We start from the raw sequence: 18918 nt of genomic DNA on the forward strand, positions 1-18918 counted from the left end.
TCCTGGGGCTGACTTTTCCTCAAAGGAGGCGACAGGTATGAAGCTGTGTACAAACTGCGAGGGGCAGAAGGATGTGAGGCCGACAGAGAAGGAAGAGAAAGGACAAGGGATCAGGCAGCACCTGTCGCATGCCAGGCACCGGGCAAGGCACGTGAGGTACACCAGGGCACGGAATCCTCACTGGCCCAGTTCTACAAAAAAGAAAACTGAGCCACAGGAAAGGTGAAACAAATTGTTCAAGGTTAGACAGCTAAGTAGGAGAGCTGGGATTCGAACTCAGGGCCTAGGTCCAAATCAGCATTCACAACCACCACACACACATCGCACCATCACACTGCTGTGGTGGTAAGGGCTTGGGGTCAGAGACCTACACCTCTTCGCAGCTGTGTAGATTTGCTCAAGCCCCTTCATCTCTCTCAGCCTCGATTTCTTCATCTGCAAAATGGGACTCAATTTGGTTCCAAACGGTGAAGGGTTGTTTTCTTGGGGGGAACAGTCACTAATGAAAGAGAGGGACTGGACACTCTGGAAAACCGTATGGAGTTTCCTGAGAAAAACTACCACTAGAAGTACCATACAATCCAGTATTTCTACTTCTAGGGATTCAGCAGTTCAGAACCACAGAACCTCTGGGATCCAGTATTTCCACTTCCAGGAAGCAGAAAACAGAAACACCAGTTCCAAAGGTTACATGCATCCCACTGGTCACAGCAGCATTATTTATAAGAGCCAAGATAAGGAAGCAGCCCAAGTGTCCACTGGCAGATGAATGGATAAAGAAGATGCTGTGTACAGGTACAATGGAATATTATGCAGTCATAAAATGAAAGGAATGAAATCTTGCCATTTGTAACAATGTGAATGGAATTAGAGGGTATGATGCTAAATGAAATAAGTCAGACAAAGTCAAATACCATATGGTTTCACTTTTATGTGGAATCTAAAAAACAAGGCAGGAACGCCTGAGTGGCTCAGTCAGTTAAGCATCCAGCTCTTGATTTCGGCTCAGGTCATGATCTTGTGGTTGTGAGATCAAGCCCCAAGTCGGGCTCCATGCTGAGTGTGGAGCCTGCTTAAGATTCTCTCTCTCTCTCTCTCTCTCTCTCTCTCTCTCTGCCCCACCCCAACTCAAGTGCTCACTGTCTCTCTTTCAAAATAAAATACATGAAATAAAAATAAAAAACAAAACAAATGAACAAACAGCAACAGAAGCAGATATAAATACAGAGAACTTACTGGCAATTGTCAGAGGGAAGGGGGGATGGGCAAAATAGGCAAAGGGGGTTAAGAGGTATAAACTTCCGGTTATAAAATAAATGTGTCACAGGGATGAAAAGTACAGCATAGGAATAGTCAATAATATTGTCATAACTTTGTGTGATGACAGATGGTAACGACACTGCGGTGAGCCTTCTGTTATATATATATATACCACTAGGATGTACATCTGAAACTATATGTAGACTATAATTTACATTTTTTCATAAATATGTTTAAAGGTGAGGAGGGGCTGGAAAGAAAGGGCTAGTGGGGTGGGGGTGGAAGTGGCTGGAGCAGGCAGGTGTGAAAGAAGGATTCTGTCGAGAGAAGGGAGGGGACAGAGTCTCTTCCACCCATTCGCTGGACAGAGAAGCTGAGGCCAGGCAACGCAGATGCTGAGGCCAGGCGGAGAGCCAGAGTGCTCTTCCTCCTGTGGTTTGGGACAAGGCTGATGTTGTTGCCTGGGGGGCTGGGGGTGGGGAGCCAAGAGAAGCGGGGCTCAAAAGCTTTTAGGTGGGAGCTAAGTCTGGTGCCAGATTCCAGGAGACAGCCCAAGGAAGTTAAGACACCTGTATTCAGATATTAGGAGGCCCAGGGTCCCCGTCCCAAAGGGCTGAGGACCTACCCTCCTCCTCAGGCCTTGGAAGAACCACTTCCGGGGGTGCCTGGGTGGCTTAGTCGGTTGAGCATCCGGCTTAGGTCATGATCTCGCGGCTCGTGGGTTCGAGCCCCGCGTCGGGCTCTGTGCTGACTGCCAGCTCAGAGCCTGGAGCCTGTTTCAATCTGTGACTCCCTCTCTCCCTGACCCTCCCCTGCTCACGCTGTCTCTCTCTCTCTCCTAGAAATAAATAAAAAATATTAAAAAAAAAAAAAGAAGAAGAACCACTTCCGGCTCTGAGCCACAGTTTTCTCCTCCATAAAATGGGGGGAGTGGGGGCACCTCACAGGGTTATTTTCAGGCAAATGACACTATGGGGTTGAGAATCTCTCCTGCCTTGTGGGAGAGTCTAGAATATCTCTCCTTTGCATACTGGGAAGTGGAGGCTCTGCATGGCAGAGATGGTCAAGGTCACAATGCCAGGGGACACAGAGCAGGGCAGAACCTCAGGCCGGAGCCTCTCTGCCCAAATGGAGTCCCGAGGAGGCCTCGGAGAAAGCAGCCCAAAAGTAGTCTCTGTAGTGGTAGGCGCCTGTCTTCCTAGGCCTGGAGTGTGCACACACACACACACACACACACACACACATACATGCTGCAATCCTTGCAAGGGCTGGAGAGAGACAAGTGAGGGGGCTGGTCCAACTCAGGTCTCCTCCCAGCCGGGGTCTCCAGGAGCCCTTGGGTCAGAGCTCAGGAAGCCCTTGGGTCTAGGCTCCTCTAGGACTTTGTTCCAAAACTCTAAGGCGGAGCCTGGGTCTAACGGAGCTGTAAGGGTCCTCTCACCCCTGAACGGGGAGGAGCAGCCCAGCACGGGCCCTTTAAGAAAGTTAGGGGTGAGGGGGGCCAACGGGGGAGCCCCAGCCTGAAACCAGAGCGCGGGTCGGCGCCTGCCCCGCCCCCGGAGTTAAGTAGGCTGGCGGGCAGTGCAGAGCCCCAGCCCACGGGTGCAGCAGCCTTCTTTCAGCCCGCTGAGCCTCCGCTCCTTCGCTCCTTCGCTGTCCAGGCTCCCGACTCAGCCACCCTACCCGGCTCCTCCTCTCAAATCCTGCGACAGCCACAGCCGGCAGCGATGAGCTCCGGCCAGCTGCCCCCGCCTCCCGCCCTGGCCCTGGCCCTGGCTTTGACCCTGGACATATTGGCCAGACCTTCATCTGCAGGTGAGTAAGGGGCCTGAGACCCCTCAACCCAGACTGTCCAGAGCTGTGGGCGGCTCCTAAGGTAGAAAACTGGGACAAGAGGGCCCCCGAAGTGGCCCACACTGGGAGGCAAGCTTCTGCCATTCCAGGCTGGGCACTCTGGGAGTTCCAGTCTGGGGTAGAAGCAAGATCCCCCATGGTAGCTCTCCATCTTGAGGCTTCTGTGGGCTCTGGCTGAGGCTGGCCCTGGTCCCACGGCCTAGGGTGTGGCCTCTGTACCCCATAGTCCGCTATACCCAGTGGGGCCGCCCAATGCTGTCTGGGCTCCCTGAGCCCCACAGGCTTTTGGTAACAGCACTGGTCACCGGAGGACACTCATTTAACAGCAAGAGGCCAGTCCTGGAGCCTCAGCAGCCCGGGCCAGGAATGGGGCATGCTGCAAGGCGAGAAATGGGGAGGGAGCCACCCTGCCCCACCCTCCATGGGGCCCTGCATGTACCTCAGCCTCTCTCCCTGCAGCTTCCTCTGGTCTCCTCCAGCCACCCTGGCGCCCTCCTCATCCCCAGGTGCATTGGGCTGTACGGCCTTTTCACCACCGCCTTCCTCCTGTCCTCTCACTCCCGTCTCCTCTCCCTGCTCTCCTAACTCGGAAGGCCTGGTTGATGACGGGCAGGACCACCCACTCCTCAGCCTCCTGGAGCCCCTCAGATACCCTGCACCCCAGCAGGAGCCTGTCCCTCAGACACCGCCCCCACCACCACCACCACCACCACATTTCTCTGTCCCGGGCACTGGTGCTTGACCCCAGCAGAGACTGAGTGTCAGTTCACTTTCTGAGAGGCACTAGGATGCATCTGCTTTCTGTTAGATGCCAGAAGTCCGCCATCACAGCATTCTCCCTGAGGTAAGGCATGGTCTAGTTATGCTGTAAGAACTGTGGCCTCGGGGCCTATCAGTCATTACTACCCATGTATGAATGAGTGCTTCAGCCTACATCTTTCAGGACCATTCCCAAAAGCAACTTTGAGCAGAATAAGGGCCTGAGTCTCCCTTCCAGGGGCCCAGGCCACACCCTGCTCCCCATCAGATGGGGAAGCCAGCGCTACTGGACAGCATCATGAGGTACCCAGATGGGAAATGAGTCAGGGGAGTACCCCCCCACCAGGGTGAGTCAGCTAGATCCCCAGTCTCCTTGCTTCTGTCCCCAGGGACCCCCTCCTTCAAAGTCTCAGGGCCTGGGTGATGGGCCAGGCCTCTGGAGAGGTGGGAAGGGGCCATCCGAGGTGACTGCAGAAGGCTCTTTACCCAACCTGCAGACTCCAGCCAAGAGAACCCCATCTCCTTGGGCTTCAACTGAGAGCCATTCTCAAATACCTTGTCAGTGACAAAAATGTACAAGCAGCGTGCTGGGCAATGAACGTAGAAATGGATAGGCTGAACTTGAACTCATTCAGGAGACAGGAAAGCAAATTAAAACTCACACAGCAGATCCTATCATGTCTGCAAAGATCCAGATGAAGAGTTTAGAGAAGAGAAATTCACAGGCAAGCTGGGGCAGGGCCAAGGGTGATCCTTGAGCCAAGCCTTGGAGGATGGGAAGGGGGTCGGTATTCTAGGCAGGAGCTCGTCCTGAGCAAAGGCCCTGAGGTGGATAGGAGTGGAGCATGTTGAGATAGGAAGACCAGCAGCCTGGTTAGAAGGCATATTTTGAACACAAGCCAGGAAGAGCCATTGGCTGGGGCACAGAATCCTTAAATGGCAGAAAACAGCCCACAGCCTATGCCCTGTAGGCAATGGGGAACCATTGAAGATTTTAGGGCAGAAAAGTGGCATGGCATAAGCCAATCCCTACCTTTAGGAAGAATTTGGAAATGGGGAGGGGGGCAGAGAGCTGGTATCTTCTCTCCCCTCCAGGCAGAGTTCCCCTTCGACAATCCATCTGTGTCACCATGCCTGTCTTACCTCCCTCTCCCAGTCCCTGCAGTAGGATCAGCCCCCCTTCCTGAGGAAGGCATCACTACCATCCCTACTGGATACCCCTAGCCCCAAAGGCCCTCAAGGTCTCAGGTATCAGAGTGAGGCACACTGGGATACTTCCCCTGCATTCATCGGCATCCCAGAGCATCTAGGCCATGAGGCCTGGGAGTCAAGCACCCTTGAAGACCATCTGGGCCAAAGTTAGAATGGTACAGACTGGGAAACTGAGACTCCCAGGAAGGGAGCAAAGGGTTCCAGATCCCACAGAGGGTTCTGGCAGCCCAGGAAAAGCCCCCAGCCCTGCTCTGAGGGAGCTCCCCACCTGTGTGGGACCTTAGGCTGGAGCCACTCTGGCCCAGGGTGGATAATACGTGTGGTGTCCAGCTCCTTCTGAGTCCTATGGGAGGCCTTCAGCAGAGGGACAGACAGTGCGGGAGATTGGGTTTGAGCTGCTGTGGAGATGGCCTTCCAGTCGGGGGAACAGCATGAGTAAAACTGAGAGGTCAGAGTGAGCACAGAGCCTGCTGGGCCAGTGGCCCCCATACCTCTTACCTGGCCTGAGGGGGAAATCGGACTAGGGGTGGGGCAGGAGTTCCTGGTAAGGAGGGTTCTGCGTTCCCCGCGTGAGGACTCTGAACTGACAGGGGCATCTTAGAGAACAGGGCCAGGGAGGCATCAAGTGCAAGGAATTGAATCGGGGTAGATTCTTCGGCCTCTAGGGATCCTCTGGGGGCCCAGTGGTGCTGGAGACAGCCTCTGAGCCACACGAGCGAGCGTGTGTGTGTGTGTGTGTGTGTGTGTGCGCGCGCGCGCGCGCGCGTGCGCGCTCACTGCCCTGGGGCCTCTGGGGCAGGGCAGAGGCCAGGCCCTTGGCCCAGCCCACCCAGACTCTGGAAAAGCTGTTCAAGAACCAACTATAACCGGTCCACCCCCACCCCATGTTCGCCTGCCCTCTGGGGCAGGACAAGAAGGGTCTGTCAGTGCTGCCCGCCGGGGGGCTGTGGCCGGTACTGCCAGGTGGGCCCGGCTTTGGCAGCAACCCTGGAGGGGAGCGGGCTGTGCACGGGGCTTTCAGAGGAAGCGTATATAGGCTGCTTCTGGGAACTGGGCGTGCTGCCCGGGAGGGGGCAGGCAGGGGAGGGGGAGGGGGAAGTAGCCCTGACGTCCACATTCACTGGCGCACACAGATGTGGGCGTGCACGTGAGCATGCACAACTCCGTCCTCAGCTCGCTCACTCACAGGCCTGGGGGGTAGCCAGGCTGAGGAGGTGAGGACAGCATGGGGACAGGGGTGCTGTGGTTCCTGTCCAGTGCCAGGAGCGAATGAACGAGGGGCCTTCCTCCAGGACTTGGGCCCACTCCCCTGCTGGTCCCTCTGCTCCTTCATAGCCTCTCCCCAAGTTCTGACCCCACCCTGCCCCCGCCTTGCCCCCCCCTACCCCCAGCATACTCCCTGCCCCGACATATGTCCCGTTTCAAAAGTGCTATATTATTACTATTACCCAATGTATGTGAGTGATTTTGGAATGAACTGGGTGTGTGTGAACAACTTTGTACTTGGACTCCCCAGGGTAGGGGCTCCTAGCTCTCTCAGCTTCATTCCAAACAAGGGAGGGGGTGGAGCTATCTTATAATTGGGAGAAAATCCCATGGGGAGTACTGACCATGTTGTGCCGCAGCCTCACAGCTGTGCTGCAAGTCAAGAAACATTCCCATTTTATAGATGAGAAAACTGAGGCTCACAGAAATGCAGGGACTGGCCTCAGGCCACTCTGGGCACACAGGCCACAGTGTTGTCACTCACCTCAACAGATCGGGCCAGGAACGTAGTCACCCACCAGTGGGCCCAGGCACCCCACCACCACCGATAGGGGAGAGAGACAGGTCTCCAAGGGGGAGGCAGCTCCTGTGTCCCTATACCCCACCTCTCCAGACCCTCACTACTTCGTCACAGCATAAGCAGATCCTCTTCAAGAAAGTCCCCTACTTGGGGCACCCGGGTGGCTTAGTCGGTTAAGCGTCCGACTTTCGCTCAGGTCATGATCTCGCGGTTTGTGGGTTTGAGCCCCGCGTCGGGCTCTGTGCTGACTGCCAGCTCAGAGCCTGGAGGCTGTTTCAGTCTGTGACTCCCTCTCTCTCTGACCCTCCCCTGCTCACGCTGTCTCTCTCTCTCTCCTGGAAATAAATAAAACATTAAAAAAAAAAAAAAAAAAAAGTCCCCTACTTCCCTGGACAGCTGCGGGAGCAAACAAAGCCACATTCGTCTCAGATGTAGGGCAGTAGCAGTGAGGGCTGCCAGCAAGGTGGGCTGGCGACATGGTTCCCCAGGCTCTGAGCAGTGCCTGTCCCATTAACCATTCTTTCCTCCCGCAGAGCTCCTGTCCATACCCAGCCATTCCCGCCCCGCCAGCCCCGACGTGCTTGCGCCAGGCCTCTGGCCACTGCTCGTGCTAATCCATTTCAGTGTGTGTCTCCCTCGTGGCTTAGCAGTCATGGTGGGTCAGCGAGGCTGCCTCCCCTTCCCAGACCAGTCCTCCGCCGTGGTTCATAAGGAAACTGGGGCCCAGAGAGGGGCAGCTACTCTCTCAGAACCACACGCCATGTCTCAGCATGGGGGGGGGGGTGTTGAGCCTCCCTGCCCTCTGTTCTTGTATCCTGGTTTGGGTGGTGGCCTTGCCCACAGGGCCAGCAGCTTCGTGCAGGCAGGCCAGGGATCTCCACTGCCATGCTCCCTACAGGACTGAGCCCACAGAGGGGCATATTGATTCCTAAGTCAGCCAGGGGTTTTCAGACTGTGCCCAAGGTGTTCCAGGCTTTACATCCAGAGGTGGCTGAGCCCGGGAATGTGGGAAGCCAACCCCACCCCAATTCACGCATAGCAGCTCCGTGAGCACATTTATAGATTTGGGTTTTGTGTAGGATGTGGTTTTGGCAAACTGTTCTGTGGCTTTAAAAAAAGTGGGGGGGGAGAAAGACTTAAAAACCAAGGAATTGTTTTGAGTTGAAAAATACTGGGAGCAGGGGAGACTCAGGTCAGATACAAGGAAGAACTTCTTGGCTTTCATAGAATCCATGTCAAGACTGATACCAAGGGCCCCTGGAAGATGTCCTTTCCTAGGTGGAACAAGGTCTGGGGGCCCAAACACAATCCCAGCTTCCTCCTGGCCACGCATGGGGACCCTGCCTCTCCTGGCCCCGCATCCCATCCCTGCTGCTCCTGGAAACAAACAGGACATTCCTGAGCATCCTGCAGGCCAAGGACACCTGCAGGGCCCACACACACACACACACACACCCGCCAATATATCAGCTTCTACATTCAGTGTCATCCTGTGTCCCAAAGAGTAGCTGATGAACTCGGCCATCAGGTAATAATCGATAATCCCTGGCACTCCTCCACCTTTGTTCAGGCTGTTCCCTGGACCTGGTCTTCCCTTTTCCTCCTTATCCTTCAAGGTCTAGCTCTAACACCTCCATCCCTGTGGACCTTTCCCAACCATTGATTGCTGAGGCCCACAGCCTGGGCTTCCCCTTCCTGCGGCCCTGCCTTCCTTCTCTGTAGGGTTACAGGCCTTTCCGCCCCCTGCTCCCTGACCTCCATCAATATGATCCCCAGTAGCTACACGTACACACATGCGTGTGCTCACACACACACACCCCTATAGCGCTGCTCTGCAGCCTGGCTTGAGGCCTAGCAAGGAGAGTGTCTGGGCCCAGCCGTCCTGGGGGAAGTCTCCAACTCAGGATCCACAGCCCCCAGCTCCAGGGCTGAAGCAGGGCCTCAGGCGTGGGCCAGCCTGCTCCCTGGGGAGATGCTGGGGGCTGGAGAGAGGAGACCAACTTCCTTTCCCACCTAAGAGCAGCCCTCCCCCACCCACATTTCAGGAGGGGGCAGCTATAAATATCAGTGGGCCCAGGATGCTGATTCCCACGACTCCAGCCCCTCCCTGCCTCTTCCCTGTGCACAGCAGCTGGGGCCGGCCCAGCTTCTCCTGCAGCTGGAGGCTGGCCAGGGAGGCCTCAGGCTTGGACACACACACACACTTCCCACCATGGTCAGGGAAGGAACAAATCACCCTTTTTGGGCGCCTTGGAGCAGCTAAGAGTAAGCTGTCTCCCGCCCTTCAGTCCTGACTCAGACCCCACCTCTCCTTCCTCTGAATCCTCAGCTCCGGGAACCTCTACAGGGCTGGGGGAGGGGGGGGACAGGCTGGCGGCAGGCACATGGTGGTGAGGAACATGGAACATGGTATTAGAGAGCCAAGGATCAAACTCCAGCCCTACCACTTGATGCATGACCTTGGGAAGTGATTTGGCCTTTCTGAGCCTCAGTCTTCTCTTTAAAATGGGGATAAATGATTCCTACCCCCTAGGCCTGTTGAGGACTCAAGCCCTCTGCCAGAGTAAATTAGGTGCCTGCTTCTGAGGTTGCTGCATTTCTGTTATTACCCTTTTCTTCTGGAGAAGGGCAGGCCTAGCAATAAGGGGGATCTTTGAGAAAGGTTCCAAGGCGGGGGGTTGGATAAGGTGGCCCTGTGAGCAGGTCTGTGTGGGACTCGGTGACATGGAAGAGGGAGGTGGGTTCTCAAGGGAGCTCTCAGCCAGCCCAGGACCCCCCACAAAGGGGGAGGGGGTTCCGCATCCTGCTGACCCACTGGGCGGAGGGCCACACACCTCTCCCACTGTGACAGCCCTTGCCAGCCCCATCCTGAACCCTGACAGCCCCGCAGGCAGAGATCATGGGCCCTGAGGGCAACATAATCAGTATTATTGAAAAGAGTAAGCAAAGGAGACTCAGACCCTGAGAACAGATGGGTGGGAATGTAGAATGAGCAAGCCCCGGGAACTTTTGTCAGATGGGGAGCCTAGACACCCATCTTTGCCCTGCTCCCTGCCCAACCCTGGGCCCCCTCTGGCGGTCAGGGTGGAAGGCAGGGCCCAGTGACGTAAAATGGCTCCCAGAGCTCCCGGGGAGGCTGTTGCATCCCTCCTTAAGCATAGTATCCAGAGGAATAGACTCCAGACTGAGGGAGTGAGGGAGTCTCTCTGCCCTGAGCTGCTTGGACCCACTGGGGGTGTTGGTGATGCCCAAATCCATGTATGTGTGAGCCCAGAGCTGGTGGAGGTGAGAGGGAGTGAGTCTTGGAAACCGGCTGCAGAGAGCACCATCGGTTGGCAGGCAGAGCGGAGGTAGCTCTAAATGAGAGGCTGGGCAGGGTCTGGGCCCCCAGGTTAAGATCCCAGCATGTGGGCATCCTCCGCCTTCACCCCCACAGACTCTTCTCAACAGACCACTGGGCACAGCTCAGCCAGCTCCCCGGATGCACTAAGAGAATCCAGGCGCCCGCCCCCAGCTCCCTCTTGGCATCTGGTGCCCATGTGCTTGCAGCCACCCGCCTGAAGCCCAGCTGAGCTCCTCCAGGGTCAGGTGCTCGGATGACAGCCTGTCCCTCCAACTGTCGACAGCCCTGAGGCAGGAGAAATGTTGTAGAGACCTGAGCCTGCTGTGCAACCACAGTCCCTGAGCTACCTGGCCCTGCTGTGTGGCCTTGGGTGGACTCTTCCTCTCTGGGCCTCTGGGTAGAATAGTCAGTTCCCAAGGCCAGCTGTAGAATTCTGAGCTCAGGCCTCTTGTGAATAGGACAGGGGACTCTGCTCCTGTCCAGAGACAGCCAGCTGCTTGTCTGGGGCCATACAGCAAAGTGGGCTAGGCCTGGAAGGGGGGCTGAGAGGCGGCCTGGCCGGCCTGAGCTCCCTGGCACCTAGAAACCACTTTCGCAAGTTGGCATGAAGCCCCGGGGCTCTCCTGGCATGAGAGTGGCAGCCCTCCTCCACCCCCGGTTCCCATCTTCCACCCCCTTGCCCCAGCCCCACCCTACCAAAAATAAACCCAGACCACCCCGTTTTGTACCAGCCGGACCCACCCAGCCCCTCCAGAGCCAATTGAGTCACCGCTCCAAGCTGCTCCTTTTTTTAACTGTCTGAGTCACTGGTTGTGGCTGTGTCTCCATGACACATGCCTCGGGCTACAGCCACGCCACGGCCTCCAACGGTTGGGCACAACCGGGGGAAGGGTCCCAACAGAGGCTGGCGGCAGGTGTGAGCCCAGGCTGTGGTCTCCACAGTAACACCTCCAAGCCTGGGGAATCTGCCCCCTAGCACGCCAGAGCCCAGACCTGTCCCCGACAGCCCTGGCACTCCGTTGCCTCATCAGCCCAGGACAGGCTTTCAGGGATCCTAGGGACAAAGCCCATCCGTGTCCACCACGCCCGCACAGCATTGCTTTGCTTCCAGCAGGTCTGGGCCTCCCACCCCGAGACTGAGGGTCTCCAGGCCCTGGGCCCTGCAGGGGTGGGAGTGGGCAAGGCCTGGCCCCCTGGGGTGGAGGCCACAGAGATGCTTAGTTCCCGCCCTTCCTCACTGAAGCCAGCTCAGACCCTGACCACTCTGCCCAGAGCACCATGAAGACTTCCTGTGCAAGAAGCTTCCACTTGAAGTCTCTCCTGGCTTCTCTATCCCCTCACGTGTCAGCCGAGCTGCAGGCCTCTCTTCCCCATCCCTCTGTCTCTCCCCATGGCCATCTCTCTGTCTCTGACCCTACTCTGTTCCCTTTCCTTTACCTGGTCCCTGGTCCCTGTGGAAACCCAGAGCGCCACCTCTGCATCCGGCAACCCCCAATAGGTCCTTCCCTGTCTTCCCAGTAGACACAACACAGCCTCACCTCCGCCCATTCCCACAAGGGGCTCTGGGCCCCAGGGACCAATCCTGAGAGAAATTTTCCATCCCCTCACCCAAGTCCCCTCCTCCCCCCGCCCAGAGCACAGGCTACATCCTGTCATCCTGTCATAGGGGATGTCAGGATCCCATGGGCACTTCCTCGGAGGCTGGGGGGGGGGCGGGCAGGGGGCCTGGGAATGGCCCCTCCCCCAGCCCCGCCTGAGCAAGCCTGCACAGCCTCAGCCCCAGCCACCTCCTGTCTGTGGCCATGGCCTCCAGCTATAAATAGGGGCTCGGATGCTATTTTCTCTAAAAACAAGCCCCAGACTCTGTCACCACAGGCCCAGAAAAGCACTCCCTGGCTGGGCCAGTCCCTGCCTCGCCCCTGCCTGAGCCCTGGAGCCCTGGAGGACGAGGAAGACTGAAGAGAGGCCGGGAGGTGAGACAAGGTGGGGTAAGAGCTGGGACGCAGCCCCTGCGGCTGCCCCTCTGGCCACACGGGGTGCCTCCCCGCCCCCCCCCCCCCCCCCCCCGCTTCCCATCTCCCTTCACCAAGCAGCGCTCAGTCTTGTTCCTGAGACACACGGTGTGAACAGAGAGGCCACGGCAGCACAGCGCCCCAAGCCACAGCTGAGTGTCTTTCCAGAGAGGGAACTTGGGGCTGTGGGGGAGGGAGGGGAAGACTTCCTGTCCTGTCGGAAGGAGCAGGGGGGCATTCCCCAGGCAGGGAGGAGAGCCGAGCTAGCCAGGCAGGAGGCCCAGCTAGAGCAAAGGCTGGGAGTGGGGAACCTGTCAGTTGTGGATGGAAAACAGCCCAAGGTCTAGGGAGGCTGGCCTGTGGGGTATTCGAGGGAGGTGAACAGGAGAACCTGGTAGGACTGGGGCCAAGTCACCCAGCACCTTCCGTGGCGTGCTAGGGTTGCGGCTTGAACTCGGGGCCATGAGGAGCCATCAAAGGCTTCCAGACAAGAGAAGGTGACAAAGTGGCATTCAGTTTGGGTTAATTGCAGCTGCTATTAGCAACCCAAGGCAGGAAGTCCATTGAGCCAGAAAGGGATGGTGACCATCTGCCTTGTGGGATGGCACAGAAGAGCAAGAGGGGGAGATGAATTGAAAGAGAATTTAGGGGCAAGATGGTTGGAACATGGGGAAAGAGGAGGGAGAATGTCCAGAAAGACTTTCAGATTTCCTCCCAGCCGTGGGTGGGTGGTGAGGCTTCTCTGGAAGGCAGGCAGGTTGGGAACAGATTATGCTGAGTCTGGCTTGAGATGGGTGGGCTCAGGGCTCTAGCTCCCTATGGCTGTGTCTGGTTCAGACGCCTCCGAGGCATTGGCAGGTGGGCCCAGAGCCCTGGAGAGTTGGGGCTGGAAACAGAGATGTGGGTACCACAGCCAAGAGCCAGTGCCTGAGGCCGGGGCAGAGGAGGCAGGCTAGATAGAGCACAGGGGCTCAGCGGTGCTGGCAGTCTGGAAGGGTTCGAGGCCTGGCTAGTACGGAGCGATCGGCAGGAACCTATGCCAAGAGGAGTTAGGCCTGCCCATGGGGAGACTTCTCAGGCTAAGGATCTCGGAGGGACCCTGCAGAGGCCATTAGCAAGGACTCTGAGGTTTCCTGGTCCACCCTCCCAGGCCACACCCTCCTGCAGGCCTCCTGCCCGTGCCGGAAGCTTGCCACTCTGCCTGTCTATTGTTACCTTGGCATGATAGAAAATCCACCATATGGGCCAAGTGCCACCTCCATGTGATCCTTATCCTCCCTTACGTGCTGATGTTTCCTCCATCAGCACATGCGTCATGGGCCTCTGGATGGCAGATGGCCCCTGGTGGGCAGGGGACCTTCCAACCTGGCCTCTGAGGCCAGAAGTGGCTCCACTGTACCCGCTGTGGTGACCACACCTCTCTATCAGCCACTTCCTGCTGAGCTGGGCTGGGCAAGCCAGGTTTTTGTTGGTCTACCCATCCAGGCTGCACAGATGGGAAGACTGAAGCAAAGAGCATCGCTGCCTTGGCTAGGAGGTGGAGCGTGGGGATCCCCATCCCAAGCCCCTGCCCCCCAGTCTCCTGGACACAAGACTTCCATCTGTGGGACTACCCCACCTTTCTTCCCCATATGTCAGATGGGGGAACTAAGGCAGAAGGAGGGGTGGCTTCTCCAAGGCACATGCTCTTGAGCACAAGCTGGGCCAGATTGGTCCAGGCCTGTGTCCAGACCAACAGTCATCGCTTCCGCTAACCCCCCTTCCCAGCTCGCACACTCACTGTCTCCAAGCCCAGTCTGCCAGGCTCGGGGAAGCCCCAGGGCACCTCCCCAAGGGCCTCACCCTTAACGGTTTCTCATCCCAGAGCTGAAGGGGAGTTCAGAGATGAGCAATAGGCTTCTACATGCTTCCTGGCTCTGGATTCAGCCCAAGAGAGGGGGCGGCCCCACAGCCCCTGGGGCCAGGCTCCTTGCCTCTCCACCCTCTTCCCTGGCCTCTAAGACCCCAGTGGGCATGGCTGGCACTTATCACTGGCTTTTGGAACATGCCATCCTCAGCCAGCCAGGAAGATCCCTCCCTGATCCAGCCAGCCCCGGACCCGGACCCGGACCCGGACCCATGTCCATCCACGCCAAGAGAGGCCAGCTGCCAAACCAGCCATGGAAAGCAGATGCTCTCCCCTCCCTTCTTCGCTCCCCCCAACCTCAGGAGACCCTGAAGACAGGAAGGGAAAAAGTGTGTCTTCCCCAGGCAAGGGGCCAGCTCTCATACCCTCCTCCTGCTGCCCCACTTCCGATTCACACGCAACAATAACCTCCCACTGCTTCTGTGTCCACACACCCCTCCCTGATACCACAAACACCCAGCTCCAGAGCCACGCATGAGCACAGGGGCTCACATCCAGCTCTGCCGCTGCTCCTCCTTACGCCTGAGCACAGGTGGTGCCTTTTTGAGCCTCAGTTTCCTCACCGGTAAAATGGGAGGAGACCCTGTGGGGGGAAGGGGCTGTAGAGCAGGCCCAATGCCAGGTGAGGAGGGTCCCTGGCTCTGTCTCTTCCCTGCCAGACCCCCACCTCGGCCTGGGCCCTCTAAGAGGAGGGCCCCCCACCCCACCTCCCAGGGGCAGGAAAGCTGGGGAAAGGAAATGTGGAAGAAGGCCTGGAAATCCAGGCGTCTCCCTGCACAAGGAGGAAAATTATAAGGCAAGGAAAAGCCTCTGAGCATCTCACCACAGCAGCCCCACCCCTCTGTGCCTCAGGCAAGGGAAGCAACGGGCTTCCAACAAAGATGCCATTGAGGCCCTGCTTCCTCCCCACCCAGCCCACCAGCCTGGGTGGACTGTGAGATGCCGCTTCCAGCAAACCTCTCATTTTCCCTCCCACTTCCTCTGTGCCGCACACAGCCCTGGGGTTGGGACATGTGGCCTGGAGCCCAGGGTACCAGCCCTACCCGGCCCCTGTCAGTGTCTATGGACCAAGCTTAGCATCGCCTATCCACCAGTCCCAGGGTCCCTACCTTCTAGAGGAGCTCCCTAAATTGGAAATGTTCCCGTGTGTGTGTGTGTGTGTGTGTGTGTGTGTGTGTGTGTGTGTATACATATATGCCCCTTGGCCTGGGTGGCCTCTTGGTTAGAAGATGAGTAGCTGAGGCCAGTGACCAGGGTCAGGACTCAGCCAATAGCTGAGGAAACTGTGGTCCTGCCCTGGCCTCCTTGACCTTGCAACCAAACAGAAGGTCAAGTGCCCTGACGGTGAATCTTGTGGGTCCAGAGTTCTTGGAATATACTGGAATGGGCCCACGTTGACCCTGGCAGAGGTCTCCGTAGTATTAGGCGAGGAGGCCGTTGCCGTGAGCACACAGTCTGGCGTCCCACATTCTACTGGGAAGCTACCATCCGCCAAGAGGAACAGCTACTTGTTAAAGTTCCGCGTGACTTTGAACTGAAACACTGTTGTTCCTATGGGCACTCGTGGGATGAGAGAGGAGCAGGTGGTCAGCAGGCCTCTGGGGTGGCCTTGGGGTCACCTGGAGGCAGGGAGGCAGGAGAGGCAGAGCGGTGAGGCTGTGAGTCTGCGCGTGCCAGTCTCCAGCCAGCTAGCCCTGGCAGGTAGTAAGCGTCTGGGTGTGGCTTTTGTGACCCCATTGTCACCACCTTGATCAGGTTACATTGTCCCTTTGGTCTGACCTGAAGTCTTTCCCTGTAGCCTTGCCCCTTGTTACTTTCAGAGGTGACAGGCTTAGGGGAAGGTGATAGCTCCGTTGAAAGGGCTGAGCCATGGGGCGCCTGGGTGGCTTAGTCGGTTAAGCAGCCGACTTTTGCTTAGGTCATGATCTCACGGTTCGTGGGTTCGAGCCCCGCGTCAGGCTCTGTGCTGACTGCCAGCTTGGAGCCTGGAGCCTGTTTCAGTCTGTAACTCCCTCTCTCTCTAACCCTCCCCTGCTCACGCTGTCTCTCTCTCTCCCCTAGAAATAAAAACAAAAAAAAACAAAAAAAAACAAAAAAAAAAAACATCTTTAAAAAAAAAAAAAGAAAGAAAGGGCTGAGCCTTGGGACGTGCTGAGGCGGGGGCTGACACTGGGTCAGCAGTGTCAGGTACAGCCAGGAACGGTAATGTCCAATATCTGGAGCCAGACCTGACCCACTGCACCGCATCCTCACCTGCCCCACACTCCCCTCCGTATGCCGTGATACGTGGCACTGACCTGCACTCAGTCATGTTCATGGCTATGTGCCTCCCACTGTGGCCTTGGACGCTCTCTGGGACTGAGCATCAGCACACGACATTGCTTTCCCAGCTCTGACATGGGAGGGGGCCCCAATGGCCCTGGGGTCCGTTGCTCTGGTTCTTAACTAGTTCCCACCCTTCCCAGCCTCCTCAGGAGTGCCCTGGCTTGGGGGCGGAAAGCTGGTAAAGAAAAAGCACACCCTTTGGAGGCACAAGAGGAAGGGATCTGGCCTGAGCTCTGGAGGACCTGGGTGACCTCTGGGAGGGCCCAGCTGCTGGGGCAGGGCTCCTGGCCCATCCCCGCTCTCACACCGGGCCACCCACATATACACCCACAGGGGAGACAGAGAGCCCTTCATTCCTGCCTTGGTCCTCCTAGGGCACTGCCCCACGGCCCACCTCCGACTCCTCAGAAGGATTCTCCCAGCCTCACCCCTGCCTGCTTTGGTGAAGAAGTCTGACTTGGCTGGAAAGCAGGACCCCTTCCCCTCCCCAACTAGCTGGCAGTGCCCCCTCCTCACTCTCCTCACTCCTGGCTACAGCTGCAGGCTTGCTCCAACAGCCAGCCTTCTGTGTGTCTCTTGGTTTCTCCTCCTTCATCTCCTTCTTTAGGTCTCTGTCTGGACCCCCAAGTTCAGTTTTTGTGGAGAAGGATTTAAAATCTTTCTCGTGCTTTCTGTCTCCCCCAGATTAGTTCTTCTTTTCCATTGCTGCATTACTGTGTTTGAGAATGAATGAATGAATGAATGAATGAATGAATGAATGAATATAGATCCCCTTTCGTCCCCATCCATCTCTCACCTCCTGCTCCATCTCAGTACCACCGGGCATACCTCCCAGCATACGCATGTCCAGGTCTCCCACTGCCCACCTTTGTCCCAGGCCCTAGGCACGCCCCACTGGCCATTCTGCCCAGCAGCTCTGACTCCCAAACTTCCTCCCTTATAAAGTCAGGCAGCAGCAGACACCCAGGAATGCTGCCGAGGCTGCCCATGACGCACGTCGGCTGTAGGGCTGCCCGGCTGCCCCTAGGAGACCAGGAATGTGCTGGGAGTGGGGCACACAGGGACTGATTGCCTGGGAGCGGGGGGGGGGGGGGGGCCTGCATGGGTGGGGCTCAGACAGGTGGCTGGGCCAAGAATTGTAGGCTTTCTGCTTCTCTGTCAAGTTGCTTCTCCTCCGGGGCCTCTGTCTGTCCGTCTGGAAAGGGAAAACCAAGCACCCCACTGCATGCTAAAGTAGCAGAGAACTTTGATACTGTGGAACCCATCACCCAAGGATTGGGGGGCCCAGCCCTGGGGAGGCAAGAGGCCCCAGGCCTAGCTCTCTAAACTGGGGCAAGGGTGGTGCTCTCAGCTACAGCCAGGATGGGGCATGGGAAAAAGAGCCAAAGGCAAAGAAAGACAGGGAGAGGCAGAGACAGACAGGCAGCAAGGTGGCTAAATGGCCAAGACAAAGGAGATTAGGGAGAGAAGAAAGAGAGACAGTCTGGTTAGCTCCAGGGGTTTTGAAGACTCAGAAGGCTCAAGGTCTGCAGCAACCGCCTCCCCCAGTGCCTGGACAAAAGGCCCATGCTTGAGGCCCTGCCCCTGGCCAACCTGGGAGAGCGTGGTGGGAGCCTGAGAGGCAGATACTCCCCACACAGTGACCCCGTGTCCTGGAGCCCGCTGACAGGTGAGGATAGAGCATCAAGAGGGAACTAAGCCTCATGCCTCGGGCGTCCAGAGGCAGGACTCAGGTACCCATCCATGAACACGCTAGGGGTGCCCCCCGGGGGGCAGGAGATGCAGGACCCCCTGCACGCTGCCAGAGGGTGGCTTTCTGGGGAACGTTGGCCCAAGCTTTGTCTCCCCATCTGAGAAGGGGTTGGGGGGAAAGACAGGCTCTTTCTGTGCCCCCAGCCCCCGTCTCAGGAAGAGGGATGAAGCCACTCTGCCTTGGCCCAGACAGAAGCGCCCTGTCCGTGGGCAGGAAGGGTGGGAAGCTGTGGGAAGCTCCACCTTCGGCAAACCTTTGGGATGGATGGACGGGGGCCGGGTGGTGGGGCGGGAACCCTCCAGGAGCACACGGCCCCTTTCATGGAGCCAGGCCCAGCCTAGTCACGGCGGGCAGCGCCGAGGGGCAGGACAGGCCTGGGCACAATCGCTGCTCTGTGCTGACAGCTCCCGGCCCACACGCGCACACATGCACAAACACACAGCCTTATGCAAACCCCAGACACACCCCCAGCCACCCACGCACTGGAACACACGTAAGTAGACGTCTCTGTCGTCCTGGACACCCACCCACCTACCGTCTTTCAGGTAGAGAAACCCAGACATGTGGCATTCTTCCTGCCCCTCCCACTTATCCCCCAGGCCCCTTGGGGCACCGTGCCCCCCACCCATGCTGAAGGCTTGGCACCACCCAGGCAGCCCACACCATTAACCCTCCGCATACCCACATCTGAGAGCAGGCCCCCAGACC

At 57.6% G+C, this 18918-nt stretch overlaps 1 protein-coding gene across 1 annotated transcript in view; it reads left to right on the top strand.

The window, feature by feature from the left end:
• The first annotated feature begins 2987 nt into the window (after positions 1-2987).
• Positions 2988-18918, top strand: part of CSPG4 (chondroitin sulfate proteoglycan 4) — a 35025-nt gene continuing 19094 nt past the window's right edge. Inside the window, exon 1 of the mRNA XM_039238170.1 lies at positions 2988-3075. Within this exon, the coding sequence (XP_039094101.1) occupies positions 2988-3075 (88 nt within the window). The remainder of the gene's footprint in view (positions 3076-18918) is intronic.

Source organism: Hyaena hyaena, unplaced genomic scaffold (assembly GCF_003009895.1).
Source record: "Hyaena hyaena isolate Hyena2069 unplaced genomic scaffold, ASM300989v1 scaffold_137, whole genome shotgun sequence".
Lineage (NCBI taxonomy): Eukaryota > Metazoa > Chordata > Mammalia > Carnivora > Hyaenidae > Hyaena > Hyaena hyaena.